The 21,083-nt window shown below is 44.2% G+C and overlaps 1 protein-coding gene and 1 long non-coding RNA gene across 8 annotated transcripts in view; both read right to left on the minus strand.

Moving 5' to 3' along the window:
• Positions 1-21,083, minus strand: part of DOCK2 (dedicator of cytokinesis 2) — a 425,062-nt gene that overhangs the window by 289,863 nt on the left and 114,116 nt on the right. For all 7 annotated transcript variants that reach the window (XM_085001779.1, XM_085001778.1, XM_085001782.1 and 4 more), the window contains 3 exons: positions 17,777-17,885; positions 5,758-5,828; positions 3,278-3,384 (listed from right to left, as the gene is read on the minus strand). In XM_085001779.1, coding sequence (XP_084857905.1) covers positions 3,278-3,384; positions 5,758-5,828; positions 17,777-17,885 — 287 coding nt within the window. The remainder of the gene's footprint in view (positions 1-3,277; positions 3,385-5,757; positions 5,829-17,776; positions 17,886-21,083) is intronic.
• LOC146395634 (uncharacterized) lies at positions 8,570-16,295 on the minus strand. The gene is made up of 2 exons (XR_014830891.1): positions 14,304-16,295; positions 8,570-11,632 (listed from the first exon to the last, which is right to left on the minus strand). It is a non-coding gene; the product is annotated as an uncharacterized LOC146395634 (long non-coding RNA).

A 21,083-nucleotide genomic window follows, 5' to 3' on the forward strand; every position in this document is an offset into this window, starting at 1 on the left:
TGCTTTTCTCTAATAATTAGTGATGTTGAGCATTTTTTCATGTGCCTCTGGCCATGTGTATGTCTGCTTTGGAGAAATGTCTATTTAGGTCTTCTGCCCATTTTTCAATTGGATTGTTTGGTTTTTTGCTGTTAATCTGTATAAATTGTTTTATACATTTTGGAGATTAAGTCCTTGTCAGTTGCATGGTTTGCCACTATAAAAGAACTCCAAGGAGCAAACCATCACAGAGTGGCTGTCAAGTGTCTCAAACTATGTAACTATGTTGAGGGCTGCAGGAAGGAAAACAATGAGGCACCACAAATGTCTCACCCTGACCCTGACCCTGATCTCTAGGTACACATGTACAAATCCTGTACAAAAACACTCTAGGGAAATGAAATAAAAATTGGAAGAGCCTTTCAAAGCTGGAATAGGAAGCGCATACAGACCAAAGGCCCTGTTGTTTATTAAGACCTGTGTTTTTTGGATCGTGGGGAAAAAACACATAGCTTCCAAAAAACAGGGAAGCTTGGCTTAGGATGATGTGCGACTATCAACTGCGAAGGGGTGCCTTTATTGCAAGGCATCTGAAGGTTAGGAGCGAAGTTGGGAAAATGAAGGGAGCAGCAGAAGTAATAACCATAACATCAGTAATTAACAGGGATCACTTAGTATGGGATAGACTATTGCTTTGATAAGCACTTTAAAGGCACTGTTTGTCTCATCAGCCCACACAACAACCTTCAAAGACAGACATTGCTATTATTTTCTCCATTTTACAGATAAGCTTACTGAGGATCAGAGAGGTTAAATATACTACCCATGGTCGCCCAGCTGATAAGCGGCTGAACCAGGAATCCAACCCAAGAACTAGTGCCCTTAACCAGTAAACCTTCTCCACCTTCTCCCCAGGATCCTACTGAAGACAGGCCAATAGGATAGTCTGCCAACATTTCAGAACGTGCTTAAAAGCCTTCTGGCTCCTCTGCTTGATGTCAGTACAAGTGTTCAAGGCTGTGAGTACAAGCTAATGGCACTGACAATGCTCCAGGCCATTTGCACATCTGGCAGGTAAATGAGCGTGGGCTCAAAGCAAACCACGGCCCTGAGGCCCTGGACACTCCACAGGGAGAACAACAGGAGGGATTTCATTATAGCTCAGCCCTGACCAAGGAATCAAACTCAGCTTACGTCAGGGTACAAAGGAGACCTCGCCCAGGAGCCATAAACACGCAGTAAGTGTACGCGGATGAATTCGGCTGGCGTTCATTTGGAACTTGAGGACTTGAGGAGAGGGCTGAGCTGAAGTTCCCCTTTGGGGTTATTTTGGGAAGAGGGTTCACTTAGCAAATAAACAGAGGGAGAGGAGCTCCTTTTACACTGGGAATGAGAGCACGCTGCTTTCACATGTGAACCAGGGGTGGAGAGACTAATTATACACTGCAGTCTCTTTAAAATGGGTCCTCAAAGCGCTCCCTGTTTGCCTACTTCTAGTCTCTGTACATATGTAAAGGTAAGAATTCTGCATTTCTTTTGTAACTGTGTACAACATGGGGGCTGGCCTAATTAGAGGGTTTTTACTGAATCTGAAACTCAGAGACACAGCGGGACTGGTGAGCAGCAGCTGTCCAGCCTGCCCTGTGATTATGCTCCCCCCTCGGGGGCCGCCATCAGCCCAGGGGATATGACTTCAGTAAAGGAATTACTCCGACTTCCACCAGGTTGGAACTGACACCACATGGCCAATGCAGGACCGTGCCAACACTCCATCTGGCCTCAATGCTCAGCTGAGCCCCTGACGAGAACAGCAGCTCTGCACAGCGAAAGGGAGCCAGGTAGCCCTGCTCTCTGCTGCCTGTGCAGCCAGAGTTGTCCTTGCTACATCCTGAGGATGGGACCCAATTCATCTCTACAGTGACACCACCTGAAAGCCGGGAAGAGACTGCCAGGGCAGGAAGGGGTAGGCATATTTCAAAGCTTTCAGAGTGAGGGCAAATCATTCTGACACGGAAATCAGAACGTGAAAACCGAGGAAGGCTCACTTAAAAAAAAAAAAATACTAATACAAGAATGCAACAAGACTTACCAGGATTAGTTTCTGATCACCTTTCGCAAACCACCTTACACAAACCACTTTGCATATACAAACTCTATTTGCACCGCACTAATGTGTTGTCACACAACTGTCTAAATGGTCAGAAAACTACTGGCATGAATATAAAATCACAAAACACTTTTCTTCCCATGCCCTTCTCCTACCCTTAACTCTAAGGGATGGGGTTCACACAGCAGTTCTGGATGCTCCGTGTTAACCAGGCATTAGGGGAGGGGAAATCTGTACAGAGAAGTGGTTCCTGAATCTTCCTGTGATTACTAAGCAATTTCCATCAATAGTCAAGCTTCACTCTGAACAAATCCTGGTTGAGTGATGACTGATCCTCTGCTTTCTAAGACTTCTGGATTCCAGCACAGTTTGCTTCTTATTGTATCACCAGACACCAGTATGGACAGAGAGAAATTTAAAATTGGAAAGGGCTGGTCTGAAGGTACAGAAAATGAAGCTGATCCTCAAAAGGCATTTTTTTCAACCTCACAGAGAGGAGGGATGTTAGGAAGTGATGACTATTGACATCTGAGTCCTATCTGCTCACAGCTAAAGCTTGTGTGGCCATCTAGCTCACTGGCCTCAAAAATAGGGAACCCCAAGGCTCTTGTCCACAGGGTGCCGGTCCGGACTGGTGGTTACTAGAGATCAGTGCGGATGAGCAGAAGCTCTAACCACAACTGCTGCCCAAATCCACTGTCATTCCCTGCTCTCCAGGAAATGCCATTAAGTGAAGACAGGCAAAGTCTAGGGCACTTGTACAATATGTTGCTATGTCTGTAACAGTAATAATAAAAGCCCAGGGGAAAATACACAGTATGTGTGCATTTGGTTGCTGATACAGTGAATGTCCCTGGAAGCAAACACACCTGAAAACTGGAACCACAGGTTCTTCTGTGATGGGATCAGAAATTTACCTACTTCCTCTCCAGTATAAGCCATGAAGAATAAAAAAATCTCACAGCAAAATGACTCCAAATTTAGCCTCTCATTACACTTTCTTAGGAAAAACAACACAACCTATGTTTTCCTAAAGTGAGTTTAGTTTCTTCTATCTAAGTTGTTAGCTACTTTTCACTTTTCTCCTTTATTCAGGGAGTTGCTGGAGAAGATACCTCTGGTAACTGGGCAGCATGTGAGGAGCACAGGGGGTTTCTGGCGCCCCAACCAGCCAGGATGCTTTGTACTCACCTTGCTTTTTAAAGAGGTTGCTCTGGACTATCTCATTCATGGACTGGACTTTCTGCTTCTGGAGTTTCACAGGGGGGATGCAGGTGTAGAACTCATAGAGGAGTTGGCTAAGGGTAGGGAAAACAGGAGCACAGAGCACCGATTAAGCCAATGTCTGCCCCCGACTGGCATTTACAGTGTGTCCCCAGCCTGCCAGTCCTGCGGAGGCAGAGACAATGTACGTCTTGCTCCCTTGACCCCTCCAGATGCATGGTAAGCCTTCAGTAATTATGAGGCATTGGCGCTGGTTGAATACTAATGGCATTCAATGAGATGTGAAAATCTGAAAATAATGTCAAGAATCCCGACCACTTGTTGCATGTACCAGGCATGTATCTTGCATGTGACATCCATTGTGCCACTTAAACCTCACAACTCTATAAAGTAGATCCAATGCTTTACTAGGTTTTACAAACGGGAAAACTAAGGTTTAAAAAGGTTACCTAGGAGTTCCTGTCTTGGCTCAGGGGTAATGAACCCAACTAGTATCCGTGGAGATGTGGGTCTGATCCCTGGCCTCGATCAGTGGGTCAGGGATCCAGTGTTGCCGTGAGCTGCAGCGCAGGTTGCAGATGCGGTTTGGATCCTGCGTTGCCATGGCTGTGGTGTAAGCCAGCAGCTATAGCTCCAATTCGACTCCTAGCCTGGAAACTTCCATATGCTGCACCTACAGCCCTAAAAAGCAAAAGAAAGAAAGAAAGAAAGAAAGAAAGAAAGAAAGAAAGAAAGAAAGAAAGAAGGAAGGAAGGAAGGAAGGAAGGAAGGAAGGAAGGAAGGAAGGAAGGAAGGAAGGAAAGAAAGAAAGAAAGAAAGAAAGAAAGAAAGAAAGAAAGAAAGAAAGAAAGAAAGAAAGGGAAAGTTACCTTTCTCAAGGTTATGAAGCTAGGGAGTCAAAGAAATAAGGGGTTAAAACCAGGTTCTAACTTCATTACCACACCATTTTATTCACTCGATGCTTTATGCTTAGTAATGCTTTATGCTAAGTCTTAAGACCAAAAAAGTTCCTTAATTAAAAAAAAAAAAACTATGAAAACTTGTGGGTTAGAACCAGTTTGGGACACAGAAAAAGGAGATTACCCTTTCCAATAGAGCTAAAATAAAAATACCACTGAGACAAAATTATAGACCCTGTCAGATTTACAAAATAAGCTCACTGTGTTGATCTATTCTTTCAAATCCTCATTAGACATCTACTTAATGTGTGACAGGCAATGTGCAGAGCAGTGGGGCCACAATGGGGACAGACTTGGTCCCAATAGGAAGGAACTTACATGCTAATGGAGGTTAGCATACAGCACAAAAGCAAACAAGTCAATACAAAGCCACAGACACACTGAAGGGAAAAAACAGGGAGTTGCGTAGGAGAGTAATTGTGCAGGGGTTGGGGGAGGAACTTAATTTATTTACAATATTTAGAGGTGGCTTCTCAGAGAAGATACCATTTAGGTTGAGACCAGAAGAATGAGAAAAAACCAGAAGACATCTTTATATTAACAGTGGAAAAACTGATGAGAGCTGAATAAAATTGGAATACACTGAATAGAATTGTACCAATTTTTTGGGTTTGTTTTTTTTTATGGCTACACCCACAGCACATGGAAGTTCCCAGGTCAGGGATTGAATCCTATGTAACAACACTGGATCCTTTAACCCACTGTGCTGGTGGGGATCAAACCTGAGCCACCGCAGCAAGCCAAGGTGCTGCAGTTGGATTCTTAACCCACTGTGCCTCAGCAGGAACTCCAAACTGTACCAATGTTATTTTCTCTGTTTTGATAACTATACTATAGCTATCGAAAATGTGAACACTAAAGGGAGCTGGGTGAAAAGTACATGGGAACCCTCTATGTACTATCTATGCAACCCTTTTCTAAAGCTAAAAGCATTTGAATATAAAAATCTTCTATATGTTATCGTGGAACTAAAGTGAATTTAGGAAAAAGAAGCAAAGGCATATCTAGCTGATGCTGCTACTCTAAGAGCATAAGCCCATTAAGACAATGCTTTCCTCTCATAAGGGAAGGGGGTGAAGAAGGAGAAAGCGAAGAGAGCTCATCTCCATCATCCTATTAAGTGTCCATGGGATGTTCTCCACTTGTAACTACAGGGCTTACTGGCAAAGACTGAAACCCCAAAACCGTTAAGCCTGGAGGAAATGAAGACATTTACACCAAACATCAGTTTTTAACCTACATGTTTGTGTTCTGTATCATTAGTATCTTCAAAGAAGGATGTTTACATTATAGTTGGTTTTCACCAAATCTGACACAACCAAAAGGAATGTAAAAATCCCACAGCGAAGGCCTTCTAGGAAGCTCCCACCATGTGTCTCTCTGTCCCCATGCGGAGTGCCCGTCTGGAGCTCCCCACCAGAGCCCGCCTCTCCCTCCAAATCCCTAACTTGACAACAGAGCCCAGGAAAGCACAGCTCCAGCTCTCACCTGAGTAACTTCGCATCAAAGACGGTTTCCACGTCATGGAGGACAGACGGGATGTACTTCAAAGCTGCCACCTAGGCAGAAAGGGAAACAAACATGAGCCACGCCCATGGCCAACAGCTCTGCCTGGTGGTGAGGAGAGTCTGCAACAGGACACAGACCAGGGAGCTTGAGCCTGCATCCCGGTGCTGCTACACTGATTCAAGACTCTGCAGGCAGCTTGAAACATCAGCCTGTACTTCTTACAAAAGTTTCTTCTATCTTCAAAGGGGCAGGAGTGTACAGTAGAACAATCACAGCATTTGAGGAAATACGGACTGAGAGTCAAATCCTGGTTCTCCTCCTTAGTAACCATGTTTGGCCAAACTTTGGTTACTTACCAACTTTGGACAAAAGACTTAACGTCCCTCGTGTCTGAATTTCCTTATCTATAAAACAGAGGAAATAATGCCTATGGTGTCAGATTGCAAAGGTTAAAGATAATAGAAATGCGGCATCCACCAGAGAGCCAGGCATATTTTGAGTGCACAATAAAGGATAACTTCTGGAGTTCCCATTGTGGCTCAGCGGTTTAAAACCCAATTAGTATCCATGAGGAAGCAGGTTTGACCCTGGCCTTGCTCAGTGGGTCTAAGGAACCTAACCCTAACCCAACCTTAACCCTAAGTCACAGATGCTGCTCAGATCCCACACTGCTATGGCTGTGGCTTAGATCTTCAGCTGCAGCTCCAATTCAACCCCTAGCCCAGGAACTTCCATGTGCTGCAGGTGCGGTCATTAAAAATAAATAAATAAATAAATAAATAAATAAATAAATAAATAAAGGGCAACTTCCATCATTATTAGAAGATAGTGTGCTTGAAATGTTTTTTTGGTGGCAAGGACAGGCTGGACTGAGTTATTTTATTTTCTCTCCCTGGCCAATTTGTGAATGATTGTGGGCAGGTTTTGGTCCACTATCTTGGTTAAGAAAACTGGGCACTGTGGTAGATTATTTATTTCCTCTGCAAGGTAACACAGAGGAAATTTGTGTTCTATTTGCTGAACAGCAAAGTAGACTAATTTCCACAGAAAGAGTTATTAAGTCACATGGTTGGAAAATGATGTGTAAAAATCTGGTAGTTTTTTTTTTTTTTTTTTTTTTTTTTTTTGCTTTTTAGGGATACACCTGCAACATATGGGAAGGTTCCCGGGTTAGGGGTCTAACTGGAGCTACAGCTGCTGACCAGAGCCACAGCCATAGCAATGCCAGATCTGAGCCACATCTGCGACCTACAACACAGCTCATGGCAACACCAGATCTTTAACCCACTGAGCGAGGCCAGGGATCGAACCCACAACCTCATAATTCTTAGTTGGATTTGTTTCCATTGTGCCACAATGGGAACTCCAGATGTATCTATTTTATATTTTCTGTATTTCCTTTTTATTTTTTCTGTATATTCTAAGTGTTCTATCGTTAACAAGTACCACCTTTTTTACAATCAGACCAACATTAAAATAGTGAAAAATTTTTTCTAAAAGAAAATCATATCCCTAGCCATATACAGTTGAGTTTCTGAGTTTACATAATGATTATGACTATTCTCTGAGAATGTTCAGTGGGGCAGACCCCATGCTGAACACCATCGTTAGATTACCTTATTAAACCTTATTTCACGAATTTCCATCATGGAGCAGTGGAACTGAATCCAACTAGTAACCATGAGGATACAGGTTCGATCCCTGGCCTCACTCAGTGGGTTAAGGATCCGACGTTGTGGTGTTCTGTGGTGTAGGTTGCAGATGTGGCTCTGATCCCGTGTTGCTGTGGCTGTGGGTAGGCTAGCAGCTGTAGCTCCAATTTGACCCCTAGCCTGGGAACCTGCATATGTAGCAGGTGCGGCCCTAAAAAGCAAAAACAAAACAAAATAAAACTTATTTCAGCCTATAAAGGACATACTACCTTCATAGATAAGGAACCTCTAGGGCATCAAGATTCAGTAACTAGCCTAGCTATTGAATAGTTAGCAATGGGAGAGCCAGAATTCAAACTCAGACAGGCTGCTGACTGCTTACAGAGCCACTCCTTGTAACCCTCAAGCTGCACACCCACCTCACCCAAATAGCAACACTCTTTCTCTCTGCCTTCATCTTTTTTGTATTTTTTATGATTTTTACAAGTTAGTAACGTATGTTTAATGTAAAAAAAAATCTTCCATACTATAAAGTTCAGGATGAAAATTGTCCCTGAAGTCCCACATCTCTGTCTCAGCCCTAATCTCTACTCCTCAGAAGGGCTCACTGTGTATGTGCACGTGTATGTGTGTGTGAGCTATGCAGTTCTGTACCTTGCTTTTTGCAGCTGACCACACACCACTGGTATTTTTGCACCTCATTTCATAGAGTGCACTCTTCATCTCTAACCACTGCACAGCAATGCCCGCAAGTCCTCCTTACCGATGGACACCATGCTATCTTCACTTTATTTTAAAATAGGTGGTAAGAAAATACTGAACATAAGCGTTTGTATATTTGTGAGAATCTCATAGGATGAACAGGCTACTCGAAGTGCATCAAAATGTATATACACATATACAAAATATATATATATATATATATATAACATAGAAAGAGATTATCATATTACCTTATGAAGAAGCAGTAATTAATTTCCTTTGACTCTTTTCCCTATAACTGCTGGTATATATAATTTGCAACTGTAACCTGCAACTTTTTGGTTGCTAGAGCAGGTGGGTACATTTCCATATTTATTAAACAACCACATTTACTATCTTGCTTGTTTATATTCTTTTACCATTTTTCTTTCCAGGGATTTCTTTTCTTATTGTGTGGAATTATTTATAATAATTAATATTAACTCTTTCATAGTTAACACATTTTGTAAGAATTCTCTTGCTTGTCCTATAGTTTGACTGTTGCTTGTCTTTATATTGTTTATCATATCTTTCATTGCACAGAAGGATTTTAATTTGTATGTTGTCAGATGTGTCAGATTTTTTCTTTATAGTTACTGGATTTTATGTCTAGAGATTTATTCTTTATTCTTTCAAATCAAGACGACAAGAGATAACAAGATTCCAAAGCCGATGTTTCTAAAACTAGGCTCTACTGAGACATGCTTGTCCCATGGGATGGTGTTAGGTATTCCAGGTTGAGGAGGAGGATTTTCAATCAAATAATTTGAGGAAAGTTTGATTTAAGCAAAAACAAACCAGTAAGGTGAGGGGTTTGGGGTGGTTTTTTTTTGTAGAAATTTTCAAAATTTTAATATACTGAGATGTATTATGACATTCCCCCGGATAGTTATAATACAAAGTGCATCCCAACCTAGTTGGTCAGGCAATCTGTATCAGGAAACATTAAGGTTTAGCAAAAGCATATGCCTGCAGGGATGGGCAGGCAGCAGAGAAGAAGTGAAAAGAGAAGAGCATAGGCCAATAGGAAGTGATGATGTGAGCGGAACTTGCACTCTGTCTAAAGAACGAGTCATTCTTGTTCATCTGCTTTAACACCGTGCTGGCCAAATCAAACACACCTGCAGGCTGCTCCTGTCCCATGAGCACAGCTTACAACCCCTACCTTCTAAAGAGACACCATATGCTGAGGCACATGCCCTGACAAAGGCTGGTCTAAGCAATCTAGCCAACGGCTTCTTGCTTCACTCTTAAGCCAAGGAACATAGAGCTCTGGGCTCGCGGGGACCTGGAGTGGGGAGGGGGGAATCCCAGTCCTCCATCCAGCACCTGCATGCACCTAGACCCATTTCATTACCCCCTGAACCTCAGCATCTTCAGTGGGGCAGAGGGGAATGATGTGAAATAAAATATATCACACACCTATTGTAATGCCCAGAACACAGCAAGATGCCAGAAGTATGTGTGCTGGATCTCCCCTTAGCTCATCTCTCTAGCACTGGCTCTCAAAGTATAATATGGACTTGTTAGAATTAGGACCAAAGTGAGGGAACAGAAACAGAAATAAAATCCTTAGCAAGTTGGAGAAAGGCAGGACTTGAGTGTCCGCAGCAAGTTGCTGGTTTTCAAGGCCTGCATGGCATTCCAGGGCTTTGGAGCCATGCTCTAGAGTAACAATTATGGGGCATCTACATCAACACTCACACGTAAATGCTTCAGCTATTAGTGAGCAGGAGCTGGACAAAGCCAGGGCCAGGGCTGCTGCGGAACGAGCCCATGTCCCCAGCTTCCCAGCCCCAGGCTGGCAATAAAGTAAAGCAAACTGAGGGATCATCACCTTGAGATGCAAAGGGTGTTATCACCTTGACTGGGGAATATTAAACTTCCATGAGGTCCAGGTGGCCTCACAGAGGAGTGACAGGCCTGTGGTTTTCTTTCCCATAGGGGACAGCCCATCTCTGACCCAGGAAGATTTCCAAGTCTGTTGTCACAGCCAGCACTGGCCTCAGGGTCCTGTCCACAGTCCTCGCCTTCACACAGCCCTGACACACCTGAGTGGGATCAGCGGGTGCCACCACCAAGCCCCACGGGAGGGGGGCTCAGCCATAAGACCCCATTGGAAACCACCATTTGTTACATGTTTCTAAGGCCTGGGGACTAGAAAAAGTTCAGCTCTCTAGATCTGTCAGCCTCGAACTGTGTTGCTCTACCGTGGCTGTTAGTTTTTACTCTCGTTAATACTACCGTTACACAGAAACTAATATGTTGTGATACTACTTTCATCCCATTCTGTATATGATATTTAAAAAAAAACACACAGAGATATTTTGTATGTACATATATATGTATATATATACACACACACACACACACACACACACACATATGCATACATACATAAAATTAATATATATAAATCACAACAGCAAACCATTATTGGAAACTTTATACAAGCATGATCTCATTTGATTTTTATGACAACTCTGTGAGTAGATACTGCCATCCCACTTTACCAGTGTGGAAGACCGTGGCACAGAGAGGTAAAATAACTTGCCAGAAGCCACACAGCCAATAAGCAGCATAGCAAAGATATGTACCTGATTCTGTCCAAGTGGCTCCTGTCCAGTATGCTCTGCTGCGGCCTACCCTGCTTTAGGTAACGCTTCCATCTTGGCATGTGGGGAGGTATTAACAGAGGAGATAAAGCTGATTTGGGGAGGAGATAAAGCAATCTCTCCCCTTTATGAGGATACGTTTTGAAAGAAGGTACAGTTTTCATGATACAACTTAAGAATCCTCCTCACCACATATGTGGGGGTTGCAAGAACGGCCATCAGGAAAACATTTGCCAGCTCAGTCATTAGTTTGTCAAGTGACCCCAAGTGAATTTCTGCGATTAGTCATCAATTCCAAGGCCCTCTGCCAGAGGCCAGGTAGAGCCCTCAGGAAGAGAGCCAGACCTAAATCAAGCAAGAGTGATTTTACTGGTCCAAGAGAAGTCACAGGAGAACACTGGAGATGACTGCTATCCAGATGGACTTCACCAGAACTCATAACCCTGGGCTGCTAGCACACAGCAAATGTTTAAAAATAAAAGCAAAACCAAAAACCAAACAGCTGCACTCCCTCACACTCAAATGGGATTTGTCTTCTAAGGGTTTCCAGGGTCCCTCTCCATTTCTCTCCCTGCGTCTCCCTCCCTCTCTCTCCTCTCTCTCCCCGTTACATGTGAAACTCCAGTTCTTGCTGTTAAATGTGAGTCTCACCTCTCCTACTTCTGGGGGCTCAGCGTGCAGGCTTAGGCCACTTCTCCAGAACGAAGCACTTTCTTCCTTTACTTTGGACATTTGGACATTTGACACCAATAAAAAGAGAGGAAATAAAAGAGGCCTCCGGAGTTCCCGTCGTGGCTCAGTGGTTAACAAACCCGCCGAGGATCCATGAGGACTGGGGTTCGATCCCTGGCTTCGCTCAGTGGGTTAAGGATCTGGTGTTGCTGTGAGCTGTGGTATAGGTCGCAGACGAGGTTCAGATCTGGCATTGCTGTGGCTGTGGGGTAGGCCGGCAGTTACAGTTCTGATTGGACCCTAGCCTGGGAACCTCCATATGCCTCGAGTGGGGCCCTAAAAAGACAAAGGACAAAAAAAAAAAAGAGGCCTCCCTAATAGCCTGACTTCAAAACAATGCACCAGACATCTGCCCATCTGCACTTATGCTGCTTATTGCTTATCTACCTGGCATTCTGCCAGGAGACTGGCTTTTTCATGAAACTATACTTTGTTTGGTGATGATTATAAATTCAAACTCTGGGCTTACACAGCCTGGATTCAAGTCCTAGACCTGCCGCTTCTGAGCTGTGGTTAAGTTGCTCAGTCTCTCTAAGCCTTCATCGCCTCATCTGTAAAGGATAGATAAGACTATTTGCTTAATAAGGTGGTTGTTAAATCAAATGAGGTTCCCATTGTGGTTCAGTGGGTTAAGAATACCAATGCAGCAGCTCAGGTCATTGCAGAGGTTCAGGTTCGATCCCCAGCCCAGCACAGTGAATTAAAGGACCTAGTATATGTCATGAATTCAGGAACTTCCACAGGTTGTGGGTGGAGCCACAATTTTTTTTAAAAAAAATGAGCTAATAAGATATGTAAAGCTTTTAGCTAATGTGTCCACACAATAAATGCTAAAACATAAAATACTGTCAGCTAGTATTCACTCTCTCATTCATTCTGCTGAAAGATATTCAAGTACCTACTATGTGCCAGCCACTGATTCAGATACTGGAGGACATAAAAGACAAAGTCCCCTGCACCACCACCCTACCCCCGATACTCTAGCAGCTATATTAGCATCTGTGGCCATCACAGTGGCCAAAGGAACATATCATGCAATTAAGAGCTGCTCATTTATTTCAACTCATATCATCAAACTGGAGCATTATGATGAATCACAACCCAAAGCCTGGATCAAGTGGGTCTGTACAATATTACCAGATGGTCAATACTGGCATTTGAGCGACATTCAATTCACATGCGTCTGGTGGTGACCATCTCACCCTGTCATCAGTCTTAACAACAATGCTCACAGGGCTGGCACACACGGGACTTCTGAGTGTACAGTCCATTCTTGAAAACACATGGAACCCCTGGCCTAACCCATTCTTTGTGGCTGAGAGACAAATATGAACTTTGGAGTCAGAAGGCCTTGGTGGACTGAAATCCTAGCTCCACCACTAAGAACAGGTATAATTTAGGATGGCTTATTTAACTTCATGAGCCCCTGTGGACACTGAAGATAGCAGTTCCTTGCAGACCTCTGGCAGGACCGAAAACTCTGCCTGGGAAAGCTCAGCTTCATGCCTGACACATGGTGCGTACAAAAATCAATGCCAGGTGTTTCTAATACTCTTTCTACCCTCTTTGGATGGCTGGCTTTAAATTCTCCACAGTTTTTGTGTGAGCTATTGCCATGCCAACTCTGAACAATAAGGAAAACTGGAGAAAGCAAGTCAAAAAAGCCAGATGGCCCCGAGACATGAGAAATAACTTGCTCGGTTTCAAGAACTCACAAGAGGCAAAGCTGAGGTTGAATTAGATTGGCAGGGCATGAATTAGGGTTTCCACCTAAGCTGCTACCCAGCTGCAAGTGTAAAGCTTGAACCAGGAATGTCAATCATGGGCATTCTTACTCCATGCTCTCACCTATAACTTACGGCAGACATTACTAATAGATCACAGCACTCTTTCCCACAATACCCGACGCGGGCTCAGAAGTTAGAACTCTAGTCATGTCGTACTATGTCAGTAGGAGAAACTGTGCTTTCTTTTTTTTTCAATATCGAGTCAGTTATTATGAGTTTATCCTCCTTGAGATTCATATCTGTTTCTTGACCTAATGGAATAACTAAATGTCCCAACACTGTTCAGCAGCATAATTCAGGGTGAGAAGCACAAATACTCCCTTCCAGATTCCACTCGAGAAAAAACACCCTCAAGCCTTCTGTTTTATGATGGGATAAAGGGGGAGAGATATAAATGACTAAAAAGTATTTAAATTGCACCATGCAGCAGGCTTCACGCACCATGTTTACACACATTACTTTATTTCATCCTCTCAAGAATCCTCTAAATTAAACAGACGTTAGGCTTCCCATCTTATAAAAGGATAAACAAGGCCCAGGAAGCAGAAATGATTTGCCCAGTGTTACATGCCTGTGTATGGAAGCCCCACTTCCCACCCAGGTCTCTCTGACTCAAAATCCAAAGCTTTCTCCTGCAGCGCATATCGGAGTCTACAGAAGACCTCTTTGTGGGGTTTGCTAACATCACGTGGCCTTAATCTCTCTCTTCACATCAGCCCATTCCTCACTCTCTGAAACAGCATTCCAATTTTTTTAAAGCCCATTTCCTGATCCAGTTTTATTTTATTTTATTAATTTTTTAGTTTTTTGGTCTTTTTAGGGCCGCACCCATGGCATAAGGAGATTCCTAGGCTAGGGGTTGAATCAGAGCTGTAGCTGCTGGCCTACACCACAGCCACGCCAGATCTGAGCCTCGTCTGCAGCCTACACCACAGCTCATGGCAACACCGGATCCTTAACCCACTGAGCGAGGCCAGGGATCGAACCCTCAATCTCACAGTTCCTAGTTGGATTCATTTCTGCTGCACCACAATGGGAATTCTGCATTCCAATTTTTTCAAACAGTATTGCTCTCCATATTTGAATATGACTTTAATATTTTCTTGGGCAACTTTTCAACAACCACAGAAATAGGTAGAGAGCATCACTGATTTTATGTAAATCCCAGAAGCCAGATTTGGCCCATAGAGTACATTTTTAAAAAGACAAAAAGTCCCTTTCCATGGCTCTGTGGTGGAAATCCATGCGGAGAAACCAGCACAACCTGGCCCCAATCCCAGGGAAAACAGGACATTTCTAACACAGCTGCCCAGAGAATAAGAACCTGGGTAAAAAGACTCATGTCAAAGCCATGATAATCACATTAGCTCTCTGCATTTGCATAGCATTTTACAACTGGCCTTTTGCAGACAATATTTATTTGATCCTCACCCAAACCAGTGAAGTTTTATAGATGCGGAAACTGAGACGCTGAGAAGTTAAGTCCCTGAAAAACATGAAATCATACAGCTGATCAAGAACACTGTGTTGCTCCCCGGTCTCCTCAGGACCAGCAATTCTCACTGGCTTATCTTTGCTTCCTTGCTTCTTTTCTTTTTCTCCTTTTCTTTCCCTACCTTCTTAATCCCTCTTTCCCTTTGTTCCTTTCCCCAAGTACATGTAATTCATCCCAGAGAGATAGATGGTAAGACTGGGAAGGGGGGCTCTAGGATGGCTTATTCCCTCGTTCTTTCTCAATGGCACATGGTCTCTCTCCTGGCACTTCTACCTCTCCCGGCATCTCCTCCTTACTCTTCCCCACCGACTGGCTTCCTCCGTTTGTCCATCATTTCTGATCCCTCACATTTGAGCTTCCTTGGAGGCTATTTCAGGCCTGACCCAATGCTATAGCCTCTCTCGTTGCCACTGGGCATCTTCAGCCCTCACTGGACATCCTAACACTGTGTGGCATCTCACTGGAAGATCAGCTACTTCCAGTGTGATACAGGCAGAATGGTAGGCTCAGGCTCTTATCGTATTTATTCATGCTGCCTCCTGCTTCTGTTATCCCCTTTGCTTTAAAACAATGAGGGTTTGAAGAATAGGGGAAGACTTAAAAAAAAAAAAAAAAAAAGACTAGCAAGAGGGAAGAGAAGGTGAAATTTGTTAATACCAGTCCCAACTCATCTCAGAAAAAAAACACCCATATCCAAGGAGGTGCTAAATGTACAGTCTAAATGACAGTGTGATGTAGCCTGGTCTTTAGAGCCAAACGGGAAGGGATGTGAATCCCAGCCACGCCCCTTAGTGCTCTGACCTGGAGACTGGAACTTGCCATTCAATCTCCTGTGAACTGGAGATTGACACTTGCCATCTGCCCCTACAAGGGCTGAACCATGAGCCCCTGCAGCCAGCTACCGACCCTCCAAAGCCCCTGAAAGGAGCTCAGGGTGGAGACCAGGAGTGAAGCTCTGCGAAAACTGGCAGAACAGGTCTTCCGAGAGGTAGATGGTTTCGGGAGAAGGTTTTATGATCCCAATTCTTGCATCTCCTCATATCTAGACAAGCACTAACATCCTTCATGGTGACCTCTGCTCCTCATGGCCACCATAAACCTCCACGAGACTAGCAGCAACTTTCTGCAAAGTGTGCGCCTGATCACAAGCACATCCCTTCACCAAGATCGCTTATACTGACACTGCCCCCACCCTCTGGAGTGACTTTTCAGAGCTCTCTGAAAGGCTGTTTCTTGGGCTGTAGTCATTCTGCCCTAAATAAACGTAACTCACAACTCTCAGGTTGTGCTTTTTTTTTTGAATAGACAGTGCAGTGGAGCTCTTCAATTTCCTCATCAATAAAACAAAGATCTTACCTATTCCAAGTGTTGTTCATTTAATAGATATTTATCAAGCATCTATTATGTATTAGGACTTTTCTAGGTGCTGAGAATACAATGATGAACAAGACAAAGCTCCCCTCTACACACACACACACACACACACACACACACACACACACACACACACACACATGGGTTCCCAAAGTCTGTTAAATCTACGGAAGCCATTAGCAACATGATTCCCAAACTTTGCTTCATTTAAAAATCAAGTAGGGAGCTTCTCAAACTCATTTTGCCCTGGCCACACACTGTACCTATTAAATTAGAATGTCTGGTGGTGGTAACCAGTCATCAGAATTTAGTCAAGATCAGGAGTTCCCGTCATGGCTCAGTGGAAATGAACCCCACTAGTATCCATGACGACACAGGTTCGATCCCTGGCCTCACTCTGTGGGTTAAGGATCCAGCATTGCTGTGGCCTGTGGTGTAGGTTGCAGATGCAGCTCGGATTTGGCATTGCTGTGCCTGTAGTGTAGGCTGGCAACTAGAACTCTGATTTGACCCCTAGCCTGGGAATCTCCATATGCCACAAATGTGGCCCTAAAGAGACCAAAAAAAAAAAAAGGAATTTAGTCAAAATCCTTGAGTGATTCTAACATGCAAAGTTTGGAACTCTTGCTGTTAGCAGCAAACACTCCCTAGACAGACTTTTGCTTTTGCCTCCACACCTCCATTCTGGCTGAACACTAGCACCCCACTCATTCTAACCAGAGGCTGGACAACCCCAGAAATAACGGGTATTTAAATTAGCCACCAAAAGAATAACTATCAACAAAAAAAAAAGAAGTAATCTGCATTAACTCACTGGTTTAGATTACCGTGTTTGGATTTTCTTTGGCACTACTCGTGAGGCAGGCTTTCCTGAATATTTGTGAATAAATGCTGTGAAAGTTAGAGAGTCCCCCGGAAACAGTCTCTTCACTCAGCCTTTTGGCGGCTAAACTCTTTCTTAAACATAGGGTTGGGTCTCAAAGTTTGTCAAAAATGTATACACTAGTTCCTTTTCTAAAACAGACGCAATAATTTAAAAGAATAGTAGCCATCATCTGAGGGGAAAAAATGAATCTGCAAAAGTCAAGTCAAGAACTTTCAACCTGTGATATTAGGAAGGCAGGAAGAGGTAACTCTTTGGGAAGAGGCTAGATTTGATATAAAGATTTGCATCATGGATCCCCAAATTGGAGGACCTATTCTCTCCAGAGTATGTCTTGTTTATTGAGGAGACTCTCAGTCCCAAAGGGGATCTGAGTTGATGGTGTTGAGAATTAAAAGTGCACAATTTAAGAGACTGCCACTTTAACCACTCTCACTGCTAGAAGTGGATCAGGTTTGACCTATTTCCTTCCAGGGAGCAAAAGCTTCAGAGTTATTTAGAAGAGGCACTGCCACCTTCATGGGAAACAAACAATAAATATGCCTCCTCCTGCCCCGAGGAGCCCCTGGCGTTCACGATCCTTCTACCTCGTGACCAGCCCAGGCCTTCAATTAACACAGGGCTGCGTCATCAAGCAAAGGTAGACATTCTCTCACCGTGCTGTCATTTACCAGATGACCAAAGGAAAAGATGGGGTTGTTTTTGGAGTGTAAACCAACCTGCAAAAGGATGGTTGTTTTGTATTGACTTTTCATCAGGTTGTTGATGGATTCAAAGAGCCGTCTCATGGATTCTTCAAACTCCATCTGTTCCTTGCCTTCGTAAAGCCTGAAAGAGACACAACTGAGTCATTTCTCAAGCCCAACATGTATGCCAGTCACAAACTTCATCTGAAACCGAAAAGAGAGAGAGGGGTGGAACTAGAGACTTAAGGGGAGGAAGGGTTGATTCAGCAGCCATTGCATAATCTACTCGGGGGAAAGCCAGGTCCACATACACAACAGATACTATCCAGCTGACTCAGCATCATAAATCGCCCCTTCCCGCCTTTGTTTTTTTTTTTTTTTCTCAGCCCTGAAGAACTTCAAAGGAAAGAAACTTGTGCAAGCCTGAAGACATGAATAATTTCACCCTTCTGCAAGAATCACAGCAAGACTGTGGTCATCAGATTTTCAAAGTATCTTGGAAGCATCAAGAAGAAATCTTTTCAGATATGTTGCCCTTCGCCTTAGTCACTGTCTGCTTGTTGGATGAATATAGTCATGTCTGTTCCATGCTCAGGGCCATCATTTTCCCTTCCCTCTCATTTCAGGGGTGTATTTATAACCTAACATAAGATTTTGTTTCTCTGATTATAGAAACCTTACATTGATATTGTAAAAAAAAATGCATTCCTTATGAGGTGAGACTCATTAATCCTCCAACAAAATTAACAATTCTTAGATGGATATCCTTGCAGAGATTTCCATGTCCTAAAATATACTTGTGACTTTTACTATTTTTTTTAAGGGCCGGACCCACGGCATATGGAAGTTCCCAGGCGAGGCGTCAAATCGGAGCTACAGCTGCCAACCCACACCACAGCCACAGCAACTCAGGTACCAAGCCACATCTGCAACCTACACCACAGCTCACAGCAACGCCGGATCCTTGACCCACTGAACAAGGCGAGGGATCAAACCCGCATACTCATGGATATTAGTTGGAATGTTTCCACTGTGCCACAATGGGAACTCAATATATTTGTGATTTTTTTTTTTATAGAAACCACCCACTTGTATAAAATCGGTCCCCAGGCCCCCACATCTCATTGCCCTCATGGCCCAGAGTTGGAGTGCTGTTCAGCCCAAGGCCTCTCCAAACAAAGGTTTATCACAAATCATGAAAAATCTGCAGCCTGATCGGTGGCATCCTGGGCAAAACACAGAGAAGAGCGCCCCTGTCTCCCATTCAGATAAAGAGCATCTCCTGTCACAGCCCTACACAGCCAAACACCACTGGGCTGCTGGCTGCCTGCCATGAAGGTGCCTTTCTCAGCTAAAGTGCTGACACACTCAAGGGGTTGGTTTGCTCCATCCGTCAGGGTCAGGGTGCCCCTTACAGCCATCACAGTGCTGTCACCACGTGATCCCCACCCATCCACTTGCCCCTCTTTGCTTTTTGCTTCTCTTCTTTCCACTTCCTTGCTCTGTCTTTAAGTATGCGTCTTTGTTTATCTTCTTCTGAGTACCATTCACTCTGTCTCTCTAGGTCTCTATGCTTCTCTTTCTCTGACTTCATCTCTCTTTCTCTCTCTTAGTCACTCTTTGTGTTTCCTTCTCCTCTTTGTTCCTAGTGGCCTCTTCCTAAACCTCCTGAAGTAAGAAGCTTAAGGGGTAGCCAGAACTGAATGTTCCAATCCATAACAGGGAACCAGCAATTGCTGCTGACTTTCTGAGTATCTAGTTCAAGGTCATAGAAACAAGGCTGTGAGAAGAGCCAGGGGTCCTAAGGCTTCTCTCCTTTTCTTTCCCCTTCCCTCTCCCTCTTCTTCTCTTCCCTTCTCCCCTCTCCTACACCACTAGGTCCTAAACCTTCTTGTTCTGCCAGCACAGAGATGTCTGCCACAGAGGATGTGTTTTAGAGCCAGCCAGCCTGGGTTCCAAAGGCCACTCTGCCTAGTACTACCTGAAGACCTTATTAATAACAGCAAATATCACTCTGCCCCAGGCACTATCTGTATTATGAATCACATACTCTCACCACCATACCAGGACAGGGGCTCCACTTCGCAGATTAATGACGTAAGCAACATGCACAAGGTCTCCACACCAGTAGGTGTTCATGCCTGGCCATCTGGCTGCTAAGCCCGGCCTCTCAGTCATTTTGTACAACACTGTGCGCCACACTTGACCACCTCTCCTAATTCCTCGAAGTCCCAGCTTCTCACCTGCGAAATGCAGGCTGTAACAGCACTGTGGCTCACGGGGGACCTGCTAGGAGAGTACGGGGCCCTGGTAAACGTTAGACAGTGTCTTACTATTGTTAACTGTGGAAGTAGGAGTATTACACACATTAGGATATTAAAAAAACAAAACAAAACAAAACAAAACAAAAAAACCTCTGCAGAGGTTGAAATTTGCCCAAATCTCATCAAAGTGGAAAAGATGAGACCAGATCTGGCAGGAAGAAGGGAGGGTCCAAATTCGAAGTGGTGGTGCTTTCCCTGTGAGGCAGGGCTGTTAGCTTTTCTTTGTGCCCAAAGCTAAGCTACTGGATGGTCCAGCCCCCAAGGCTCAGGCCTTGAAATCAACGGTAGCTCCAGCCACAGCTGCCTGAAAACATTCAATAAACGATGTCTAATTCCTGTTACTGGACTCTGGAGTCTCCCTCCCACATCTAACACCCAGACGTGGCTGCTCGTGTGAACGCATCCTCATTCACATATATACGGACCTCCTCTGTAAGGTATAATTATTTTGCATGTTTGTGCATGCGCGTGTGCACACGTGTGTGTGGGGGGGTGGGGGTGGGGGTCCCACCAGGTCCTCTTTTTGGGGACCCCTTGTGCCGCCCATTAAAATGGCCTCCAGCAGCTTTTTCCTGCTGGCTGAGCCTGCCCACCCCCACCCCGCCTCCCATAACTGAATAGCCTCAGGATGGCGCCCCTCCCTGGAATTTATCATTTTTAACGGAGAATCATAAAAAAAAATGGGCTTTGTTGGGAGCCATCTGAAAGGCAGTGCTCCAAGGGAAAGTTTGTGAACTCCTGCTGAAGAGATCCTTGAGGTTCCCTCAGTTCTTGACAGCCCTGTATTTAGTTATTTAACTCTTTTTAGATTTTTCTGAGCTGCACAAATATCCCTCCAATAAGCTCCTTCTTTTGCTTAGACTAGCGCTGGCTGGATTTGCTGCAGCTCCTGTGTAGTCAGAACTCCGCAGAGTGAGAAGGGCTTCCTTCTGCAGCTCCCTGGGGTTCTAAGCCAAGGGCTGCTGGGAAGGCAGAGACAATGAAGTCCATGCTTCCTACAGCCCAGATGAAGACAC

This window comes from Sus scrofa, chromosome 16 (assembly GCF_054392235.1).
Source record: "Sus scrofa isolate SSC_HxYL_T2T_F1_AM1 chromosome 16, Sscrofa_HxYL_maternal_Yorkshire_Landrace_v2.0, whole genome shotgun sequence".
NCBI lineage: Eukaryota > Metazoa > Chordata > Mammalia > Artiodactyla > Suidae > Sus > Sus scrofa.